The following is a 25,090-nucleotide window of genomic DNA, read 5'->3' on the forward strand; positions in this document are numbered from 1 at the left end:
TGGTCAGAAACAAAATTTCATCTCAATACTTTGTAATATATCCTTTGTTGGCAATGACAGAGGTCAAACGTTTTCTGTAAGTCTTCACAAGGTTGTCACACACTGTTGTTGGTATGTTGGCCCATTCCTCCATGCAGATCTCCTCTAGAGCAGTGATGTTTTTGGCTTTTCGCTTGGCAACACGGACTTTCAACTCCCTCCAAAGGTTTTCTATGGGGTTGAGATCTGGAGACTGGCTAGGCCACTCCAGGACCTTAAAATGCTTCTTACGAAGCCACTCCTTCGTTGCCCTGGCGGTGTGCTTTGGATCATTGTCATGTTGAAAGACCCAGCCACGTTTCATCTTCAATGCCCTTGCTGATGGAAGGAGGTTTGCACTCAAAATCTCACGATACATGGCCCCATTCATTCTTTCATGTACCCGGATCAGTCGTCCTGGCCCCTTTGCAGAGAAACAGCCCCAAAGCATGATGTTTCCACCACCATGCTTTACAGTAGGTATGGTGTTTGATGGATGCAACTCAGTATTCTTTTTCCTCCAAACACGACAAGTTGTGTTTCTACCAAACAGTTCCAGTTTGGTTTCATCAGACCATAGGACATTCTCCCAAAACTCCTCTGGATCATCCAAATGCTCTCTAGCAAACTTCAGACGGGCCCGGACATGTACTGGCTTAAGCAGTGGGACACGTCTGGCACTGCAGGATCTGAGTCCATGGTGGCGTAGTGTGTTACTTATGGTAGGCCTTGTTACATTGGTCCCAGCTCTCTGAAGTTCATTCACTAGGTCCCCCCGCGTGGTTCTGGGATTTTTGCTCACCGTTCTTGTGATCATTCTGACCCCACGGGGTGGGATTTTGCGTGGAGCCCCAGATCGAGGGAGATTATCAGTGGTCTTGTATGTCTTCCATTTTCTAATTATTGCTCCCACTGTTGATTTCTTCACTCCAAGCTGGTTGGCAATTGCAGATTCAGTCTTCCCAGCCTGGTGCAGGGCTACAATTTTGTTTCTGGTGTCTTTGGTCTTCACCATAGTGGAGTTTGGAGTCAGACTGTTTGAGGGTGTGCACAGGTGTCTTTTTATGCTGATAACAAGTTTAAACAGGTGCCATTACTACAGGTAATGAGTGGAGGAAAGAGGAGACTCTTAAAGAAGAAGTTACAGGTCTGTGAGAGCCAGAAATCTTGATTGTTTGTTTCTGACCAAATACTTATTTTCCACCATAATATGCAAAAAAAATGATAAAAAAACAGACAATGTGATTTTCTGGATTTTTTTTCTCAGTTTGTCTCCCATAGATGAGGTCTACCTATGATGTAAATTACAGACGCCTCTCATCTTTTTAAGTGGTGGAACTTGCACTATTGCTGACTGACTAAATACTTTTTTGCCCCACTGTATATATATATATATATATATACTAGATAGTGGCCCGATTCTAACGCATCAGGTATTCTAGAATATGCATGTCCACGTAGTATATTGCCCAGAGATGTAGTATATTGCCCAGTCACGTAGTATATTGCCCAGCAACATAGTATATTGGCCAGCCACATACTATATTGCCCAGTCACGTAATATATTGCCCAGCCACATAGTATATAGCAGAGCCACGTAGTATATTGCCCAGCGACGTAGTATATTGGCCAGTCACGTAGTATATTGCCCAGTGACGTAGTATATTGCCTAGCCACACAGTATATAGCAGAGCCACGCAGTATATTGGCCAGCGACGTAGTATATTGGCCAGCGACGTAGTATATTGGCAAGCCACGTAGTATATTGCCCAGTCACGTAGTATATTGCCCAGTCACGTAGTATGTTGCCCAGTCACGTAGTATGTTTCCCAGTCACGTAGTATATTGCCCAGCCACGTAGTATATTGCCAAGTGACGTAGTATATTGCCCAGCCACATAGTATATAGCAGAGCCACGTAGTACGGTATATTGCCCAGCCACATAGTATATAGTAGAGCCATGTAGTATACTGCCCAGCCACGTGGTATATTGCCCAGTCACGTAGTATATTGCCCAGCAACGTAGTATATTGGCCAGTCACGTAGTATATTGGCCAGTCACGTAGTATATTGGCCAGCCACGTAGTATATTGCCCAGCCACGTAGTATATTGCCCAGTCACGTAGTATATTGCCCAGTCACGTAGTATATTGCCCAGCCACATAGTATATAGCAGAGCCACGTATATTGCCCAGCGATGTAGTATATTGGCCAGTCACGTAGTATATTGGCCAGTCACGTAGTATATTGCCCAGCCACGTAGTATATTGCCCAGTGACGTAGTATATTGCCCAGTCACGTAGTATACTGCCCAGCCACACAGTATATAGCAGAGCCACGTAGTATGTTGCCCAGCGACGTAGTATATTGGCCAGTCACGTAGTATATTGGCCAGTCACGTAGTATATTGGCCAGTCACGTAGTATATTGCCCAGCCACGTAGTATATTACCCAGTCACGTAGTATGTTTCCCAGTCACGTACTATGTTGCCCAGCCACGTAGTATATTGCCAAGTGACGTAGTATATTGCCCAGCCACATAGTATATAGCAGAGCCACGTAGTACGGTATATTGCCCAGCCACATAGTATATAGTAGAGCCATGTAGTATACTGCCCAGCCACGTAGTATATTGCCCAGTCACGTAGTATATTGCCCAGCAACGTAGTATATTGGCCAGTCACGTAGTATATTGGCCAGTCACGTAGTATATTGCCCAGCCACGTAGTATATTGCCCAGTGACGTAGTATATTGCCCAGTCACGTAGTATACTGCCCAGCCACACAGTATATAGCAGAGCCACGTAGTATGTTGCCCAGCGACGTAGTATATTGGCCAGTCACGTAGTATATTGGCCAGTCACGTAGTATATTGCCCAGCCACGTAGTATATTGCCCAGTCACGTAGTATGTTGCCCAGTCACGTAGTATATTGCCCAGCCACGTAGTATATTGCCAAGTGACGTAGTATATTGCGCAGCCACATAGTATATAGCAGAGCCACGTAGTATGGTATATTGCCCAGTCACGTAGTATATTGCCCAGCCACATAGTATATAGTAGAGCCACGTAGTATATTGTCCAGCCACATAGTATATTGCCCAGCACAGAGCCACGTAGTATAGAGACTTAAAAAAAAATAAACATATACTCACCTTCAGAAGGCCCGTTGAAGTCCTGCTAAACTCACTATCCGCCGCCTTTCCCGCTCCTCGCCACGCTCCTGGGACCGCTCCATTGCAAGCGTCAGCTTCCGGTCCCAGGGCTGAGGGCTGGTGTGAGCAGGACCTATGATGACGTCGCGGTCACATGACCGTGACGTCACGGCAGGTCCTTGTCGCACACCAGCCCTGGGACCGGAAGCTGCCGCTTGCAATGGAGCGGTCCCGGGAGCATGGCGAGGAGCGGGAAAGGCGGCGGAGGGTGAGTATAGCAGGTTTTTGGTTTTTTTAATTATTTTTAACATGACATATTTTTACTATTGATGCTGCATAGGCAGCATCAATAAATAGTTGGGGACACACAGGGTTAATAGCAGCGGTAACGAAGTGCGTTACACCGCGGGCCGTTACCGCTGCCATTAACCCTGTGTGAGCGGTGAGTGGAGGGGATTACGGAGCGGGCGCCGGGCAGTGAGTGCAGGGGAGGGACTAATCGGACTGTGCCCGTTGCTGATTGGTCGCGGCAGCCATGACAGGCAGCTGCCGAGACCAATCAGCGAATGAATAACCGTGACAGAAGGACAGACGGAAGTGACCCTTAGACAATTATATAGTAGATACATATGCACGTGTGTGTCAGTACACTACAAAAAAGGAATAATAAATATATATGCTTATTATAATATATGGTAGATTTACCACACATGCATAAAATATATATTACATATAATACAATATAAACCCCATAACAGCAGGTAAAGATTATTAAGAATAATAATAATAATATTATGAAAAAATAGTGCCAAAAAACAGCACAAAAGTTGGGAGTATAAATATATTCAAGTAAAGTGACAGTGCATATACGATGGTATTAACATAGGTTTTCACATCTTGTGTGCATATGATCTCATGATAAAGGTGATAAAATATCTCAAATTGTCGTCATCCGCTATAAGTGATAAATACCTGTGGAGTGGGTAACTAAATAACAAGCTGTCCAGAGGATGCATCCACCCCGACGCACGTTTCGGTGATAGCCTTCGTCGACCTCCTTATATATATATATATATATAAGTATATATATATATACACAGTATATCTTTCTATACGATTTATTTACATTCTGCTGGTCCCTAAGTCGTATGCGTCCTTCTTTCCTGTGTTTTTGTTCCCACCTGCTTCAAATTTTACATTGATTTATTAACAAATAACTAATAAAAATACATTTTAATTATATCTGGGTTTCTTAGTCGGTGTTCTCTTCGTTTATGACTTCTTGTCCTCATGGCTAAAGGGCCACAAACACATTAGATGAAAGAAGGCCAAACCTCCTGACCACCCGAAGTGTTTGGGGCATCCTGACTCTTCCCCAATGTATGATGTCAGGGGAGATGATGATCGGCACATTGGAATTTTTTTGCCCTTTTTTGTGTTTTCAGGAGACACAAGAGCTGCCAGCCAGCATCTTTCTCCCTTCTGTCCATTGAAAACACATGGGATTGCGGCGCTCTTTTATGCCGCAGTGAGGAGCGAGAGCGGTCAGCTAAACAAACATTCTGCTGATGGCTGCACTCTTTACTGTGATGTGTTGTTCATGTAGAGCCTACAAATACTGAGCCATATACTCCATCTTGCTACAGTGCTCATAGGGCCAACATCTATCTCCCCCGGCCCGAACCCCCAGACAGGAATGCTCAGCATTCATGTGTTTTCATTTGGAAGAAAGCTGATGCCAGACACCTCTGCCAGTGACTTGTCTCCTTTGTGGACAAAGGGTTCTGGATTTTCTATTTAACCTGCCCAACACCTACCCCCCGACAGGTGACAGTCGGGAGGTACACATCGGAGGGTTGGCTGGCCCTAATGATTTGGCTGAATTCTATCTGCTGATGTGTGCGGCATGGAGAATGACCATACACAAAAATTGTCTTGTTTCTGGTTTTGTGTCCAGTATATGAAACTTTAGGGGGTGTTCACCACGTGCAGCATTTATGGTTTACTCATCACAATGACGTTTTGGTGAATGAGCGAAATTAAGCATGGTGGCCCGATAGTGCCAGTTTCCCAACATTTGTTGCTTTGTGTTGCAGCGATCAGTCATATGTGATTGGCTTTGTGGTGCCAAACCAAAAGGAGCTAGTAAGGCTAGCAGAGAAGAAAGGAGTGCTGGGGAGCTTCGAGTCTCTGTGCAATAACCCAGTAATGGAGAAGGAAGTGCTGAGAGTCTTGGCTGAATCTCCTGCCGCAGGTATGTGACTGACGGATGGTAACGCAGAAGGATATATGGTAGAATTACTACAGTATTCCATCTCCATGCTTTTTATCTAGGGTCTGACTTCTAGCTCCATAGCATTTTGTGCTTGCCCGTACGTACCACGTGACATTAGGTGACCCCACTGAAGAAGGGCCACGTACATAGATGCCACATCTATAGGAGAGTGCTCTGGGGGAAGCACACAGCCACTGTTCTGTGAATACCCCTGAGGCCCGTGTCACACCTCGTTTTTGTGGGGTACTTGGCATATTCAGTTGTACTGTAAAAAAAAAAATTATTTCAATGGATACGTTTGTGTTTACCCAGAAAGTATTGGGGAAACGTGTAGAATGGGTATCTAATTGACATGTTTGTGCACATATGTGTTTTATATCTTTATGAAAAATGCATCATCCTTTTTTTTGTTTTTTACACATTGCAGTCTGTTTGACCGGATGCAACGTATATGACAAAAAATGGATTTGCTTGCATAAAATACATTAGTTTCCCAACAGATCAATTTACAATATAAAACAATGTGGGTATTAAAAGATTATAAAAATGTGATGAGAAACGGGCCTCTACGGTGTTTGTAATGTTTTTCCTTCTATTTAATGTCTTGATATAATGATACAAATATTGCATGACCATCTTGTAAATGTTAGAGGTGCGTGTAGCTCAGCATTTCTCCACTATACCTCTGTTACTCTCCCACTAAATAAACTGAATTTTTCAGCCCTTTGACCTTTGAGAAAGTCTACAGTTAATCAATACTGACTAAGGCTTTTATTTTCAGACACCCTTGAAAAGTTTGAGGTCCCTGCTAAGATCCGCCTTGTTTCTGAGCCTTGGACTCCCGAGACAGGATTGGTGACAGATGCCTTCAAGCTGAAACGCAAGGAGCTTAAAAGTCATTACCAGGAAGATATTGAGAGGATGTATGGGGGGAAATAAAACCGGGCATCCTTTCTGTAACACCGCCGTCCCGACAACCTACGTCCTTGGAACAAACAGTTACTTCTAGACCTTGCTGCAGTAGATTGGACTTGGAGCCCTCTGCAACAAGACCTGGGATCAATGGAAAAGCTTGAATGTCCCCTAAATCAAAATGTATCTACAAGACACAGGAAAAACACCAAACAAATACTTTTTTGTGGTCAGTAGACCTAGTACGTAACGGGTGTGATTCACCACCCAGCAGATGGGCCATGTAGTTGGATGAATGTTTTTATTTTTTTGGTGACCATATGAGCTTATTTGGCATCTGCCCCCGACACTGGGGATCTCTACAAGATCATAAGTCTCTGGTGTTGAACCTTTGTACGAATAGAACATATTTATGTAATATGGTGTAGGCGATGTCCTGGGTATACATGGGTGTGTGTATATAACATATATATAGATATATATGTCATTGTTATAGTTTTTTTTAAGGTGGATTATTTAAAGCGGCAGTTCACTACATTCATATTTTCCTATTGCTCTCCGTAAAGTATTTCCCATGGGCTCTCCGGTCAGCAGATATGCTTATCTGTTTGCAGAGAGGGTACCTGAAGCTGATGGACAGGGAGCTTATAGGATGGCTGCGTCACTGAGCCAAAAAGTGAATGAACTGTTTTTGTGTACAAGACCAATTTTTTTTAGAATATTGATAAATTATTAATTTTAAACCCAAACTTGCTGAAGAATTGTTTAGTGCAATATCTTACTCACAGATGGCTAAGGAAAGTGTTCTGTAGGCGATCTTCCTGAATATTAGTGTGAATTGATATGTTAGTGCATTAGTACCTCTTTTTCCGGTGACCATTCTCAATCACAACAGACTGTTCGTCCATTACTTATCTTTAAAGTTTTCTTCCAGGGATCCACTTATAAACCTTCTATTCCTTCAGTAGCTACTTCTCCCTAGATCCGTTGAGCTGGGTTTGCATGGGGTCTCGGTGATGAGGGGAGTCATGGGCACACATCTTTGGTTGCTGCTCCCCTCCTGTAGCAATGAATGATTCCTCCATGCACATACATTAGATTGCGGAAATCATCAGGTTCTGGTGACTTTGCTCTTTTGTGTATGGGCATCATAAGAATATGCACTTCATTGTGTATATTCACATTCTAATGGAAAATATAAAAATACTGATCTATGCTGTTTGTTACTGCTTTCTTGTCAATATGGGGTAGAGGAAGAATTACACGAATAAATGCAGCTCTTTAATGCTGAGAGGAGAGATCTAGATAAAATGAGTTGAATATATTGGCTATACTGGGAATTACATGTTGTCTGTGTATCTGTAGTGACTAGTAAAGTCCTGTGATCACACACATCATCCTGCAGTCCTGTGATCACAGCAGCATAGGCACTGATTCACGTGAACAGACTGCAGTGTTAGAGGGGTGTGACGATAGGAGGTAACGAACAATGGATTGTGGCAGGTAGAATGAGACATTGCAGCTTTGTAGAAGTGGTGACCAGACCGGACTTCACTATATTGATCTCTTCTTATCAGTGAATTAAGAGGGTTTCAGTATTAGTGACTGTCCTTAGAAGAGAAGTACCTTACATGAGGTGCTAGTCCTGAGGATCTTGGAGCACTGTGAAATGTTATTTTTCCTTGGGGGGGTTATGTTTCTAATATCCATTATGATTGCCACAAATATTAGTGCTAATATAGTCCAGATACGCCAATCTTTCAATGCCTGATGTAATGAGCTTCCAGCCTGGTATTAGTAAAGGAGTTTTTCTAGAGGTCGTACTTAGGCTGGGTTCAGATCGGCCGGTGACGTCCGCAGCTCCGTGTGCTCGTCCGCAGCTCCGTGTGCTCATTCGCATGGCAGACTGGTGCAAGAGCTGCCGACTATATCATGCACTCGCTTGTGTGCGCTTGCACATTGGATACTATTGCTTAGTGTTCTGTCCGTTGCGCACACTGACTGTAAAATCCGCTTGTCTGAACGAGCCCTAATTCATGGCCCAGTGTTTTTGTTTTTCCATTTTCTTCTTTCTGTTACACTACATATAACGTATATCGGGCCTCAGCCTCATGGGCTTCCGCTTTAAATAATTCAGTTTAATGTTCTAGTCCTGTCCTGCTTTGTACAGAACTTGTAAAGCGCGTCACATAATCTTTGTACCAGAATCATAGAAAAAGGATCCTAAAGATTTCTAATTTATTGCCGTGTTCTAGGGCGTTCTCCTCCATCCCTGTGTGAACAAGGATTGAGTGCGTAATGTGATATGATTGTGTCCTCAAAATTGTCTTTTCCGTCAGGTGGATAAAACCCGTCCAAGTCCATTCTCCTTCACCAAATCCGTACAGAGTGCTGCCTTCTGAATGTGCCGTGGATTTTCAGTGCTGCTGGATTTTCCTCGGCTGGATGCGCGAGACGTTATTTCTGTAAATGCTACTTTATCTTTGTCATTGGTTGCTATCATGCCTCTGCATAGTAAAACAATGTTTACCTACATGTGGGTGAAATGCAGCCATTTTCCTGCACAATCCGTGATATCACATCAGTTCACTGTTTAGTTATACGTTTTATGTGTTCATGGCGGATCTAATATATGTAATCCAGAGATAAGAACAATCACTTTCCCATTGAGTCAACTTGTGCTTTCTTCCGTTCTCACAGTCAGGCTGTTGGCTGTGTCCTTCCTGTGCTGGAAATATCCATGCTCTACAAGATTACGCACCAAAATACTGTTACATTACGTTTAGAAATTAAATGAATGACGATGTGAGAATCGTGACCAGAACCAGGGCTGTGGAGTCGGTAAGCCAAACCTCCGACTCAGACTCCTCAATTTCCATGACTCCGACTCCACCAAAATGGGCTCTTTCTCCATGACTCCGAGTCCACAGCTCTGCCAGGGCTGTGGATTCGATAAGCCAAAACCCCCGACTCCTCAATTTCCACAACTCCGACTCCAACAAAATGGGATCTGACTCCACGACTCAGAGTCCACAGCTCTGTCAGGGCTGTGGAGTCGGTAAGCCAAACCTCCGACTCAGACTCCTCAATTACCATGACACCGACTCCACCAAAATGGGCTCTGACTCCACCACTTCGACTCCACAGCTCTGGCAGGGCTGTGGCGTCGATAAGCCAAACCTCCGACTCATCAATTTCCATGACTCCGACTCCACAGCCCTGACCAGAACAAAGGTTTTTATGAGCTAATGCCACTCTATACAATACCCCCGTTTGTATATCTTGTTATTTTTCAATGTTCTCCATGACTGGACGCAGTAGGGTGTAAGGTTAGATGTTCCCGTGGCAGAAAGATCTGTCGCACATCCACATGTCTAGTGTGCAGATTTCACTGGCAGTAAAAATCTACAGCAGAGACTGCCATGCTGGCGATTCTAATATCCGCATCGGAGATCCGTTACTGTACAGGAGAATTGTGCAGCACTTGTTAATATCTCATCCACAAGACTGTTACTGCGATCTGTTGTGGATTCTTCATGTACTAATTCCAGCCTCAGGCTGCAGCTCCATAAGAGCGTCTTTCTAAAGATGTAACCCTTGAAATGTCCCCAACATCATAAAGAAAATCCATGAATATAAAGTAGAGCAGCTAGCCATGAAGAGTCACATGGACGGTCCCGGACCTGAGGATCATCCAGTTCTGGTTTATTGACGCCCCACAATGTGCACGTATACATCACTGCACGGATACTGGATGATTTTGGAGCGGGCTTGTAATTCTGCATCCCAGCCTGTGAAAGAGGGAGGTCAATCCAACCAGGACAGCATGACTTCTCAGGAAACCTTGTACCACCCACTTGTCTCTTTATTTGGCGGCACATGCTGCTTTTTTTACACCTTTACTTTTTTCCTTTACTCTATATTTCAGAAAATGGGATCTTTATAAACCAATTCCCATTGTGTGGTAGATGTTTATGGGCTCAAAATCTGATCGTAAATTCTGCCATTTGTGAGCAAGGCCCTGCCAGGAATGCTGAGATGGCCTTGTCTGCGTTGCTCTCCCCACATATTTGTAAGGGAGTTCCAAAAAGTATAAAACTCAGCAATTTTTGGAACGCCTATGGAAGTGAATGGAAAGAGCTGCACACGTCCAGCCACCTCTCTACTCCCAACGGTAAACATTGAGGCCCGTTCTTGATGTAGGTTCCATCTCCTGAATATTCAGTACATATCCCCACATGGGATACCCCTTTATTCATTTATTCACATACGAATTTGCACTAAAATTACCGTTCATTTCCCAGCAGGAGAAATCTTGAGGGCCGAGCCTCTCATTTACAGCTTACCTTTCAAACTATGGACCTAGGCCCACTCAGTGCATGTTGTCTTGGACCACTTTCACATAGCGTTCGTATTTGCAACCCTAATCCAGTAGTGGTGCATAAATTGTTAAAACGTTTCATGGGAACGTGCCCATTCCCCATGTTCTTACCAAATTATTGCCACATGATGCCAAAAGTATTCATTCTGACCACTAAGGACCACTACTAAGGAGGAAAACCCCCCAATAATGCAGCCAGTGTCTTGTGGTAGGTCATCGTTTCCCCAATGTTGGCTTTTATTGTGTTCTTCTTCAACCTTCTTCTCGTCCCTGTAGAGAATCTTATATGTGTTCTTCCATCTCTCCCAGGTTGTGGGGTCTAGTCCTCTGCTGTGAATACTAGGATTGCTTTTTATGTGTTCAGAATGTATTTTGCTGTTGTATTTTGTGTCTTAAAAGCAATCCAAGGGACATCCACGATGGAAATAGAGTAGTTTAGAGAAACCTTTTAATGCCAAGTGTGACTGTTCAGCCATTACAGACCAGGTATATGACGACGATATGGCTAGCTTATTACCATCCTCTTATAATATGTAAAAAGCATGGCCTTCATCACTCCTATCACTTCACATTATAAACCTAGCAGATGTATACAGGGATCTGTAGTATGTGGGCACATGCAATTAAAAGGGGTTGTCCAGGAATAGAAAAAAGGACTTTTTTTTTGTTTTTTTTTACAGAAATGATGCCACTCTTGTGCATGGTCTATGTCTGGTAGTGCAGCTTAACCCTCTGATTTTGCCAGAATAAGATGCGATACTAGACACAATCTATGGACTACCGTGGTGCTGCGTCTTTAAAAAAAAAACTCTAATCCTCGGCATCCCTTTATAGTATTTAACTCATTTAATCAATGTAAATGTTATCAAACTTTGGACCTGTGTATGTAATCAAACTCCAGTGAAATCCCGGGAAAGTTTACATTTTCTAATGTGATTGGCACGAGCCCAAATATCGCTCCCTTGATCTCCATATTAATAAGTATCCTACCTCTCCTTGGATCACAGCTCTCCTTGTTCAGTGCCTCTCCTATAGAGCAAACTATTTTGCCAGTGCACCCGTATAAATATATATATATATTCTTGGTTCTGTATATTCTATTCTATTATGAATATCTTATGCTTCTATGAAGCAGATCCATTATCCTGGCTGATAAATGACATTCAGGGTGGCGTTTTTATAAGACAGGGGTCATGGAGTGATGTCTTTCTATGAAACCAATCAATCTTTTTTATATATGAAACACCTTCTTCCTAACTACTTGTATGTGATCCGTTTCAACCCTTTGCTCTTTTGGATTGTATCTAGCCTCTTGTTTGTCGCGGAGCCCGCCCGCTGCCTGGTTTCATAGCTTTTGTTACAATGGAAGGACAGGGAGGCGCTGGCTCTTGCGAGAAACTGAGGCAAATGTCACTTTTGGATTAAGTTGTTTATTTATTGGTTAATCTAAATGGTTTGCGGTTTTCAAATAAATGATCTGAATTAATGTTAATTGTTTTGTGGTCGTCTTATTTGTTTCAACGTGGACTTTTTATAGACATATGGAACACTTTGTATCCTACAGAACAGAACATTAATGTCTCCAACGCTATTGTTACTTCTCGGCTTTGTTACAGCCCTGGGGTAGAGCTGTCATGTCTTGTACTTGTTTTTTCTTTTGGGTTTTTGTCATTTTCATGTCTGGACATTTAAAGTCAAATTATTACAAATGTTAAAAAGGGTTTCTTAAAGGGAAACTCTCACCAGTTTTTTGCTATGTAATCTAAGAGCAGCATAATGTAGGAGTTGATTTCTGTGATGTGTCGCTTACTTTGTTGCTTAGTGTAGTTTTGAAAAAAAAATCTGTTTTATTAGCAGGAGATTATCACTACAGGACTATGTGTCTGGTGCCTCCAAGTCCTCTCTGTGTGTGACTCCGCCCTACCACTAATTAACAGCTTTCTGTCAATAAACAGTGTACACAGAAAGCTGCCAATCAGTGGTGTGGGCGGGGTTATACAGGGCTCAGCATTTAGAGCATTAAGTGATACAATGCTTTAATCGGGGTCTCGGCCCTTACCTCATGCTGCTCTCATGTCATTGCAAAAACCTGTTGACAGATTCCCTTTACAGGAAATCTGTCAGCAGGAATCCACTTCGCCCCCAAACAATTCATATGTGCATATAGCTTTTTAAAAGATAATCCAGCAAAACTCTTATCTGGATAGTCTCTTCCTCCATTACTAAAGGTACCTTCACACATAACGATTTCGTTAACGATATCGTTACAACGTCACGCTTTTTATGACATAGCAACGATCCTGCTAAAGATCTCGTTGTGTGACAGCGACCAACGATCAGGCCCCTGCTGGGAGATCGTTGGTCGTTGGGGAATGATCAGGACCTTTTTTTGGTCGCTGATCAATCGCTGTCATCGCTGGATCGGCGTGTGTGACACCGATCCAGCGATGTGTTCACTTGTAACCAGGGTAAATATCGGGTTACTAAGCGCAGGGCCGCGCTTAGTAACCCGATATTTACCCTGGTTACCATTGTAAAAGTAAAAAAAAAAACAGTACATACTCACTTTTTGATGTCTGTCACGTCTCCCGCCGTCAGCTTCCCTGCACTGACTGTCAGCACCGGCCGTAAAGCAGAGCACAGCAGTGACGTCACCGCTGTGCTCTGCTTTACAGCAGGCGCTGGCACAGTCAGTGCGGGAAGCTGACGGCGGGGGACGTGACAGACATCAGAATGTGAGTATGTACTGTTTTTTTTTTTTTTTTTTTTACTTTTACAATGGTAACCAGCGTAAATATCGGGTTACTAAGCACGGCCCTGCGCTTAGTAACCCGATGTTTACCCTGGTTACCCGGGGACTTCGGCATCGTTGAAGACAGTTTCAACGATGCCGAAGTCGTTCGTCGTTCCCCTGATCGTTGGTCGCTGGAGAGAGCTGTCTGTGTGACATCTCCCCAGCGACCACACAACGACTTACCAACGATCACGGCCAGGTCGTATCGCTGGTCGTGATCGTTGGTAAGTCGCTTAGTGTAACGGTACCTTAAGAGATCGGCATTTGAATGGATATGCAAATGAAGCTGAAGTGCTATCGGCACTTGGAAGATCTTCACAAGCCTTTGTCACTCAAACTCTATTTCCTGCCCATCGCTGTCTCCTCTTGTGTGACTTTACACTCGGAAATATTTTGCATTATTTTTAATGTTTGTTAAATTACATGTTGTGTTAAAGGGAATATGTCTGCAGGATCAATCCTCCTAAGCTGTCTATATGGGCATGTAGGTCTGAAAAAGCTGAAAAAAATGATGCCTTGACACCTGGGTTCTCATAGGAAGGTGGATACAATGATACCTTGATATGTGGGTTCAGTTGTCTTATTCCAGAGCTATCCACGTTTTTCTTCTATGTACATGAGCTGCTCAGGACTATGGTCCAGACGTTGATCTGCATGAGAATCTATCTCTATAACTACTTATAAAAGGGGCGTTAGCTGGGTAGACCCTACTGACAGATTTCCTTCAAGAGTACAAATCGTCCAGCAAAAAGATAAGCTCCCCATGCCAGTGCAAAATAAAGTCTCTTGGGTGGAGATGTAAAAGACGAACGTGAAAAAAAATGGCTTCATTCTAAAGGGCCCAATATTGTGTATTGTGCCGTCCTATTAGCTCTGACGTGTTGAGGCATAAGACCTCTACAGATGGGCTATGGTATGCAGCTCAAACATGTTGGCAGAAGATTCTTTACGTCCTGAGGTCCCCATGGATCTGGCTCCGTCAAACACATTCCTCCATTGCCCAGTTGGATTAAGGTGAGTAAACTTTGAAGATGAGTTAACACATTAAAGTTGTTGCCATGTTTTTCAATCCAATTTTTTCAGAGTGGCAAGGGGCATTCTCCTGCTAAAAGAGGCCACTGCCAGTACATATACCTCTGCCATGAAGGGGTGTACTTGGTCTGTACTATTGTATAGGTAGGTGGTACATGTTTGGCTGGTACGGGCTGCATTATGCGGACTGGTGGTGAGCCACCAGACACAAACCACAGGCTCATATAGGCTGAGAGGTTTTGGTAAAGAGACAGGCTTCTGCTCCGTGCATGGCAGTCTATAGTCTGACTGCTAAACATGGGTGATTGGAACCAGCCTTTAAAGTTACATCAACAAGAATGTCAGACCCCTAAGTTTGAACAGGAATCTGTATGGGCAACATGACAAGTCTGAAGTTGCACAATCTGCTCTTCTGACGACATGCTGACCAAGTGATCTGGCCATCACAATTCTGAGCTCCCCATCCGAGGGATAAATGGCCGGGATCGGAGCATTCTCTGTTCCAAGCTGTTGCAGTAAAATGTCAATAATAGCACTGATTCATCATGTCATGAGATGTAGCTCAGATGAGAGGCTACAGTATGTCTACTGAAATGTCTGCGTTAGGGTATGTCCTCACGTTTCGTTTTTGCTACGCTTTTTTTCTGCTGGCAAAAACTGCTCAAAGAAGCTGCTACAAAAAGCAGGTTTTGCTGCATTTTATTGTTTCTTGTACATGCTGATAAAGTTTAGTGCCCCCCCCCCCCCCCCCAAAAAAAAAAAATCAAGATGCAACCTTAAGGTTTTTACACCAAAAACGCAGCACAACCTGTTAACTACGTTTTTGCACTTACTCATTGCTTGCTATGGGCGAAAAAAAAAAAGCTGAAAGAAGTGACATGCTGCAGTTTGCAAAATTGCAGAAGTTTTCCAATTCAGTCATGAAAAAATCAATAAGTGTGCATGAGATTTCTAGAATTTCCAAGCTTTTGCTGTTGCTGTTAAACCACTATTAATTTCTGCATTCTCTTTTCTTAGAACTAACTGCTGTTCTGTTCTTCTGCTATTCCTCCTGCAAAATGAATATATATTGACAACTGGTGTTACAAAGGGGGTTGTCCATATGCAAAGCAGCGTCAGTCTGTGGGGACATGCGCCCACCTGGTAACACCTAGTTGTCAACTTTTCAGAAATTTCTAACAAAGGAATGACAAGACATGGTTATAAGAAACCATACTCCACGATTGTATTAATTCTATTAAAAGTGTACTAAAGTGGACAGGTCTGGAGAGGTGTCGGGTCCTGTTAAAAAAAAAAAAAAGTTGCCAGAGGTTTAAAAGAAAAGCAACAAAAAACACAAACAAACATGGGGGTGCTCCCCTGCTCTTGCCCCCATGGCTCCATCGAAGGTCAATATGGTGGACATTTACTTTTTTTATTTCTTATACATTGGGTAACCCCTTTTAAGTCGGGTGCTCGGTTGTATCTTTTGAAGTGTAGATTGGGAAGTAGATGCTTTTGAAATTGGCATTGGGTCAAAGTTTAACAAAATTCCTGGATATATTTATTGTGCTGTTACATAAAATTGTTTTCCCTTGAATCCTAACACACTATTTTCTGGGGAATCAGTAATTATCCTATAATTGGCTGGGACTCTTGGGTCTCCATCTCTCCGAATGACATCACAGAGAGCTATGAATTATTTGGCTTTTAGAAACCCTCCCTGGTGAATAGCCTGTGAGAGGACAGAGCTGTAATCCAATATAAACATTAACTCTTGTCCTACCAAGTGATTACACACGTGTTTGATTGTAAAGTACTACCCCAATTCCAAACCAGATGAATTGTTGTGTAAAATGTAAAGAAAACAAGAACGCAATGATTCGGAAATCTTTTATAGCGGTATATTATTCACAATAGAACTCAGAACAGAAGGTGAAAGATATTTTACCATTTCATCTTAAAACAAAATCTCTGGCTTGCACCAGCCCACCCTATGGAATGGTTTTTACAATCCTCCTTCAAACGAACTACTAGCCCCATGAATCTCACTAGAGACATTTGGAGAACCTCTTCCAAAAAATTCAAGCTATTATCCACAAACTCCCTTTATCCTATAATTGGCTGGGAGTCTTGGGTCTCCATCTCTCCGAATGACATTATTATTATTTATTGTTATAGCACCATTTATTCCATGGCGCTTTACATGTGAGGAGGGGTATACATAATAAAAACAAGTACAATAATCTTAGACAATACAAGTCATAACTGGTACAGGAGGAGTGAGGACCCTGCCCGCGAAGGCTCACAATCTACAAGGGATGGGTGAGAATACAGTAGGCGAGGGTAGAGCTGGTCATGCCGCGGTTTGGTCGATCGGTCACAGAGAGCTATGAATTATTTGGCTTTAGTAATCACCAGAGCTGTTTTACCAAAAGATTTACACATTTGAGTGATAATATATATATATATATATATATATATATATATAGCGTATGCTATGGAAGGTCATTCAGCCCTTGTACCCACAGCATGTGCCGTGATGGCAGCAAATCTCGTTTGTTCCACCCAATCAGCTTTGCTACAGAAGGAGGAACAGAACGGAGGTCTGTAACCATGTGTCAGTGTAGCAAAAAACTCGGCACTCAAATTTAGCTTTATAAGTGGTTTAATTGTATCCACGCTTAGCAGCAAAAAAAGGTTTCAGTCCTATTAGCCGGACCTTCATCAGTCACTATGGTACAAAAAATAAAGAATAAAGAATACACAGTCAAGGCAGTGGATATCATGTCAAAATAAACAATAACAAAACCAAAGTATATACAATGCGAGACCAAGGTCAGATATGATGGCGTGAAATCATTTAGATAGCTGAACATAATAAACATTCTAGGTCAGGGAATATAACAGGAGGACTAGTACCCGGGAGAACATTTAGACATAGGGAAAGAAAGTAACCTTAACAAAATGCAATAAACGTACCAGCGGTAAGTTATGAATAAAAACAGGTGGACCCACAGGATTGTGGGTTCTCAGTAAAGTCTGAGAAAAAAAAAATGAGTTGGATGGAGGTGGTGATGGCGAACTCAGTCGGGGTTCAAGAGAGGCCTGGATGTCTTCCTGGAGCAGAACAATATTGTATCATACAATTATTAGGTTCTGTAGAAGGACGTAGATCTGGGGATTTATTGTGATGGAATATAGGCTGAACTGGATGGACAAATGTCTTTTTTCGGCCTTACTAACTATGTAACTATGTATGTTAGTTGTGATGCTAAATAGCGCTGCTCTGGTACAAGAAGAGGAGTGCACCTGGCCGTGCTGTGACATACCGTAGCAGAAGGTGGACGCAGTCCGTGTCTTAGGAGTGTAGCCGAATCCGACAGATAACCTAGTCGTAAGTATACATAATTTCAAAAATGGGTGGCCACGGACTATCGTCGGTAGTGAGAGAGAGCGCCCCACCGTACTGACCTTACAAGATCTAGAGCCTGCGTGTCTGGTCTGCTTCAAATCCGACACGCAGGCTCTCAAGCTAAGCTTGAGTGCCGAGATTTTTGCTACACTTCATGGTATTGGAACCTACTCTGGCACCTTATATACAGTACGGCTGTGCACGCGCTTATCTTTCTAATTTGTAACCATGTGTCAGTCCTGACAGTTCATTCTTCCACTAACAAATCTTTAGACTTCTATTCTAGCAATAGAACTGTGAGAAGAGAACATACGCTAAAAGTTCCTTTTTTCAGTACATCTAAAATAAAAATATACTAGTGATGAGTGAATATAGTCGTTACTCTAGATTTCTCGAGCATACTCGGATATCCTCCGAGTATTTTTTAGCGCTCAGAGATTGTTTTTCTTGCCACAGCTGAATGATTTACATCTGTTTAGCCAGCATAAGTACATGTGGGAATTCCCTACCAACCAGGAAACCCCCACGTACTTATGCTGGCTAACAGATGTAAATCATTCAGCTGCGGCAAGAAAAACTAAATCTCCGAACACTAAAAAATACTCGGAGGACACCCGAGCGTGCTCGGGGAATTTCGAGTAGCGAGTATATTCGCTCATCCAGATCATAATATATTAGTGGCGTTTCTCGCACGACATGGAAGCCTTGTAGGAGAATCATCAACACATCTACGTCTCACAATGCCTTCTCTTATGAAACTTAGAGGTTGTCCACTACTTTTATATAAACAGATGTGTTGGGGGACATGATTTTGTAGCACCTACTAAATCTTTCTGCACTTGTTACTGAAGCCTTTCTCACAGACTACACAACTCTTTTGTCCACAAAGTGGCCGCTGATGGAGGATCGTGTGACCAAACATGTGACATCAGCCTCCTCCAATTGTAAAACGGCTTTCCATCTAGAGTGTTTTCAGTTGGAGGAGACTGAGGGACAGGTCTGGTCACATGCGCCTCCATCAGTGGCCATTTTGTGGACAGGAGAGCTGTGAAGAATGCTGTACTAACAAGGACAGAAGGAGAATCAGTAAATGAGTAATTGCCATAAAATCATATCCACAAGATGTTTTAAAATAAAGCTAATAGTGACCCAACTCCTCTAACCACGCACACCTATGCCTTGTGTTTAGGACTCTTTGGCCTTTACTACAGCCTGAATTTTCATGGATTCCTCCAGGTTATGCCATCTTTAAGGATTATGTAGTAGGCAGTAAAGTCCATTTACAACGGTTGAGAATTTACAAAAAAGACACTTATTCATAGTGATTGGCTCGTGTTATCATGCTGATGATTAGCCGATGAGTGAGCCAGATACTCTTGTAGTGGCCAATTGGATTATTTAGGCCGAAATGAAGGTCGTTGTTTACACAGGGCAATGTGTTGCCATCAGTCTGTGAGATCAGCGCTTGTTCATGAGCAGAATTTGGCCAATGTAAATGAGCCTTGAGAAAGCACATTGAGTCAGTCCACTGCTCACAACTTCATGAGTTTTATCTTTCAGAGTAGCGGAATGACATTAGGGAAGGAAAACAATCACCAACAACATGGCCAGTGAGGATAATGCATGCTGAGCCAAGGCTTATACTTAACCCTGACCCTGTCACTGTTAGGCCACGTTCCCACACAGTGGGAATCTCCTGCAGTGAAGATGACTATAGTCTGCAATAAAATCCACACGGTTGTGTCCCAGAAGTCCCCCTGGCACTGCAGATCTACAATGTCTGAATTATTCTGAATTGTGCTGTACTTTGTTTCATGGTGTCGTATAAAGGTCCTGGGCAATGTCTTACAGAATGACAATGCATCAGTGGTGTGAATCATATTATATGGTAAGGGCTATACACATAATAAGGTAAAGGGTCAGCAAACTAAAGTAATACTTTATGGCCATTGCAGGGATTCACTCTGGTAGTAAGGAGGCACACAGGGGTTTTCAGTTCAAGCTCGGTGTTTTACCCCATATATGGGGGTAAACCACTGTTTGGGCACACGGCAGAGATCTGAAGGGAAGAGCGCCGTTTGACTTTTTCAATGCAGAATTGAGATCGGATGCCATTTTGCATTTGGAGAGCCCTTGATGTGCCTAAACAGTGAAAAACCCCACAAGTGACCCCATTTTGTAAACTAGAATCCCCCAGGAACTTATCTAGATATGTGGTGAGCGCTTTGAATCCCCAAGTGATTCACAGAAGTTTATAACATAAACGTGAAAATAAAAAATCATATTTTTTCCACAAAAATTATCTTTTTGCCCCAGATTTTTATTTTACCAAGGGTAACAGGAGAAGTTAGACAATCAAAGTTGTTGTGCAATTTGTCCTGAGTATGCTGACACCCCATATGTGGGGGTAAACCACTGTTTTGGTGCATGGCAGGGCTCAGAACGGAGGGAGCACCGTTTGACTTTTTGAATGCAAAATTGGCTGGAATCAATGGTGGCGCCATGTCGCGCTTGGAGCTTGGAGACCCTCTGATGTACTTAAACAATGGAACCCCCCAATTCTAACTCCAACCCTAACCCCAGCACACCCCTAACCCCAACCCTAACCCCAACACACCCCTAATCCCAACCCTAACCACAACCCTAACCCCAACGCACTCCTAACCCTAATCCCAACCCTAACCGTAATCCCAACCCTAACTCTAACGTTAACCCTAACGCGAAAACTAACCCTAACGCTAACCCTAATGCTAACCCTACCTATAACCCTAGCGCTAACACTAATGCTAATGTTAACCCTAACTCTAATGCTAACGCTAACCCTAATGCTAACTCTAACCCTAATGCTAACCCTAGCCCTAACCCTAACTTTAGCCCAACTTACTTTAGCCCAACTCTAACCCTAATGGAAAAATGGAAATAAATATTTTTATTTTATTTTATTATTTTTCCCTAACTAAAGGGGGGTTTTATGTACTATTTTTTTTATTTTGATGACTGTGATAAGGTCTATCATAGTGATCAAAATGAACCAATAGGAAAAATTCCCTATTGGTGCCGGCTGGCAGATCGCACTGCGCATGAGCCCGCCATTTTCTCCCGGAAGACGCCGGCAGCCCGGGGGACTTAATGGGGGAAGCCTGGACACCAGAGATACCGGGGGTTGATAGGGGGACCCTATTTTATTCACCTCTGAAGTGCAATCACATCAGAGGAGAGAGACATTTAATGGGGAACGCTATAACCTTAAACCTCAGCGCAGTTAAAAAAGCAGCGCTGTGGTTTAAGTACACTTAACTGCCTCCTTTAAAAGGAATATCGGCCCAGTATATAGTGGGCTCCATATAATGCTCTATTATATGATGGCCCCATATAATGCTCCAGTATATGATGGGCTCCATGTAATGCTCCAGTATATGCTGGGCCCCATATAATGCTCCAGTATATACTGGGCTCCACATAATACTCCATGATATGCTAGGCTCCATGTAATTATACAGTATATGATGGGCCCCATACAATGCTTCAGTATATGATGGGAAAGGAAATGTGAGAAATATGGTTGTTTGGTTTTTTTTAACTCTTTTACAGATGACGAGGGCATCTGGGAAATGAGCGCGGTCGTAAGTATGGTCGTAAGGGTCGTAAGTATGGTTTGATTAGGCTTATTAAAGGAGTCTATCATTCTTTTAATTAAAGGACTTTTATTCTGTGTGTCTGTGTTTTCTTACAATGTGACTATGGGTTTAGTAATGGGGGTGTCTTATTGGCACCTCTCCAATATTAACCTCGGGGCTGGATGTCATCTGACAATACAAGGGTGACGTCAACCCCCCCCCAACTATCACCCCACTTGCCACCGCTACTGGGCAAGTGGGAAGAGCGAGGCTAAGTGCCAGAATTATCACATCTTAGAGATGTACCTTTTCTGGGGCAGCTGAGAGCTGATGTTTTTAGTCTGGGGGCAGTATCCATGGCCTCTTCCTAGGCTATTGCTATCAGCTCGCAGCTGTCTGCATAGCCTTTGCTGGTTAGTAATTATAAGGGACCCTATGTCATTTTTTTAGGGTTCCCCATTTTAATAGCCAGTAAAGGCTAAGTATACAGTTGTGAGCTGATATTAATAGCCTGGGAAGCTCCATGGGTATCACTCCCTTCCCAGGCTATAAACATCGACCCCCAGTCGTCGGCTTTCCCTCTGCTGTTTAAGAAAGTTGCGAGGGAGCCCACAACATTTTTTTCAGAAAAATAATCTTTTATTAATTAAATACATGTACAGTAAGCTGCACACATACTGTACTAATTGTATTTGTCACTGTCATCTGTATATCTACCTATTCTATGTGTATTTACTGTATGTAATCCATCTCTTCTATCCTGTCGGTTCCTGCAGTGATTTTACAGTACACAGCAGATGAATTGGTGGCTTTTCTTCTATTTATCTATGTATGGAATATATATATATCTATATATATAATTGTCTAAGGGTTTTTCCGTCTGTCTGTCTGTCTTTCTGTCTGTCTGTCTGTCCTGGAAATCCCGCGTCTCTGATTGGTCGAGGCCTAGCGGCCTCGACCAATCAGAGACCGGCACAGCATCGACGTAGAAATCCCGCGTCTCTGATTGGTCGAGGCCGCCAGGCCTCGACCAATCAGCAACGGGCACAGCGACGATGTCATAATGGTTGCCATGGTGACAATGATGTCATAAAGGTTGCCTCGACCAATCAGCGATGGGCACAGCGACGATGATGTCATAATGGTTGCCATGGTGACAATGATGTCATAAAGGTTGCCTCGACCAATCAGCAACGGGCACAGCGACGGTGATGTCATAATGGTTGCCATGGCGACGATGATGTCATAAAGGTTGCCTCGACCAATCAGCGACGGGCACAGTCTGCCGCGAATTCTGGAATCATCATTGTCCATATACTACGGGGACATGCATATTCTAGAATACCCGATGCGTTAGAATCGGGCCAGGCCTCGACCAACCAGCGACGGGCACAGCATGGCGACGATGATGTCATAAAGGTGGCCTCGACCAATCAGCGACGGGCACAGTATCAATGTAGATGTCATAATGGTTGCCATGGCGACAATGATGGCATAAAGGTTGCCTCAACCAATCAGCGACGGGCACAGTCTGCCGCGAATTCTGGAATCATCATTGTCCATATACTACGGGGACATGCATATTCTAGAATACCCGATGCGTTAGAATCGGGCCACAATCTAGTGTGTGTATATATATATATATATATATATATATATATATATATATACGTGTCACATATATCTACCTATCCTATGTGTATATATCTATTCTGACCTATCACTCTGTGATATTACTGTACTCGGCACATGAATTGCCGGCTTTTATTCTATCTATTTACTGTATCTATCTATCTATTATATATACACTGCTCAAAAAAATAAAGGGAACACTAAAATTCCACTTCCTAGATTTCACTGAATGAAATATTCCAGTTGTAAATCTTTATTCATTACATGGTGGAATGTGTTGAGAACAATAAAACCTAAAAATTATCAACGTAAATCACAACTAATATCCCACGGATGTCTGGAACTGGAATGATGCTCAAAATCAAAGTGGAAAATGAAGTTACAGGTTGATACAACTTCAGTGGAAATGCCTCAAGACAAGTAAATGATGCATAGTAGTGTGTGTGGCCTCCACGTGCCTGTATGACCTCCCTACAATGCCTGGGCATGCTCCTGATAAGGCGGCAGATGGTCTCCTGATTGATCTCCTCCCAGACCTGGACTAAAGCATCCACCAACTCCTGTGGTGCAACGTGACGTTGGATGGTGCGAGACATGATGTCTCAGATGTGTTCAATCGGATTCAGGTCTGGGGAACGGGCGGGCCAGTCCATAGCTTCAATGCCTTCATCTTGCAAGAACTGCTGACACACTCCAGCCACATGATGTCTGACATTGTCCTGCATTAAGAGGAACCCAGGGCCAACCCCACCAGCATATGGTCTCACAAGGGGTCTGAAGATCTCATCTCGGTACCTAATGGCAGTCAGGCTACCTCTGGCGAGCACATGGAGGGCTGTGCGGCCCTCCAAAGAAATGCCACCCCACACCATTACTGACCCACTGCCAAACCGGTCTTGCTGATGGATGTTGCAGGCAGCAGATCGCTCTCCACAGCGTCTCCAGACTCTGTCATATCTGTCACATGTGCTCAGTGTGAACCTGCTTTCATCTGTGAAGCCAGTGGCGAATTTGCCAATCCTGGTGTTCTGTGGCAAATGCCAAGCATCCTGCACGGTGTTGAGCTGTGAGCACAACCCCCATCTGTGGACTTCGGGCACTCAGACCATCCTCATGGAGTCGGTTTCTAACAATTTATGCAGACACATGCACATTTGTGGCCTGCTGGAGGTCATTTTCCAGGGCTCTGACAGTGCTCCTCCTGTTCCTCGCACAAAGGCTGAGGTAGCGGTCCTGTTGTTGGGTTGTTGCCCTCCTAAGGCCCCCTCCACATCTCCTGGGGTACTGGCCCATCTTCTGGTAGTGCCTCCTGCCTCTGGACACTATGCTGACAGACACAGCAAACCTTGCCACAGCTCACATTGATGTGCCATCCTGGATGAGCTGCACTACCTGAGCCACTTGTGTAGGTTGTAGAGTCCATCTTAAGCTGCCACGAGTGTGAAAGCATGACCAATATTCAAAAGTAACCAAACCTCAGCCAGAAAGAATTAGTATTGAGATGCGGTCTGTTGTCCCCACCTGCAGAACCACTCCTTTATTGAGTGTGTCTTGATAATTGCAAATAATTTCCATCTGTTGTCTATTCCATTTGCACAACAGAATGTGAAATTGATTATCAAACAGTGTTGCTTCCTAAGTGGAATTGAGAATATTTCCTTTGAAAACGATATGCAAATAGCAAGGAACATTTGATTGCCCAATCCCCCACTGACTGTGATAGATACTGTGAGACTTAGAGAGCCTGGATTGAATTCCAAGAATCCGATGCCTACCATCTTACATCAGACTGATGTGACCCACCCTTTTCTCCAGTGCGTTTCTCCTCTGTCTGTATTGTGCTGAGTGTTGGTTCGCGCCTGGCTATGCTATGTATGATT

General features: G+C 43.3%; 1 protein-coding gene across 1 annotated transcript in view; it reads left to right on the top strand.

Annotated features, from left to right (window-relative positions):
* Nucleotides 1-12,233, top strand: part of ACSL3 (acyl-CoA synthetase long chain family member 3) — a 126,686-nt gene extending 114,453 nt beyond the window's left edge. Inside the window, exons 14-15 of the mRNA XM_069727669.1 lie at nt 5,270-5,427; nt 6,230-12,233. Coding sequence (XP_069583770.1) covers nt 5,270-5,427; nt 6,230-6,387 — 316 coding nt within the window. The 3' untranslated portion in view covers nt 6,388-12,233. The remainder of the gene's footprint in view (nt 1-5,269; nt 5,428-6,229) is intronic.
* The last annotated feature ends 12,857 nt before the right edge of the window (nt 12,234-25,090 follow it).

The sequence above is a fragment of the Ranitomeya imitator genome, chromosome 5 (assembly GCF_032444005.1).
Source record: "Ranitomeya imitator isolate aRanImi1 chromosome 5, aRanImi1.pri, whole genome shotgun sequence".
Lineage (NCBI taxonomy): Eukaryota > Metazoa > Chordata > Amphibia > Anura > Dendrobatidae > Ranitomeya > Ranitomeya imitator.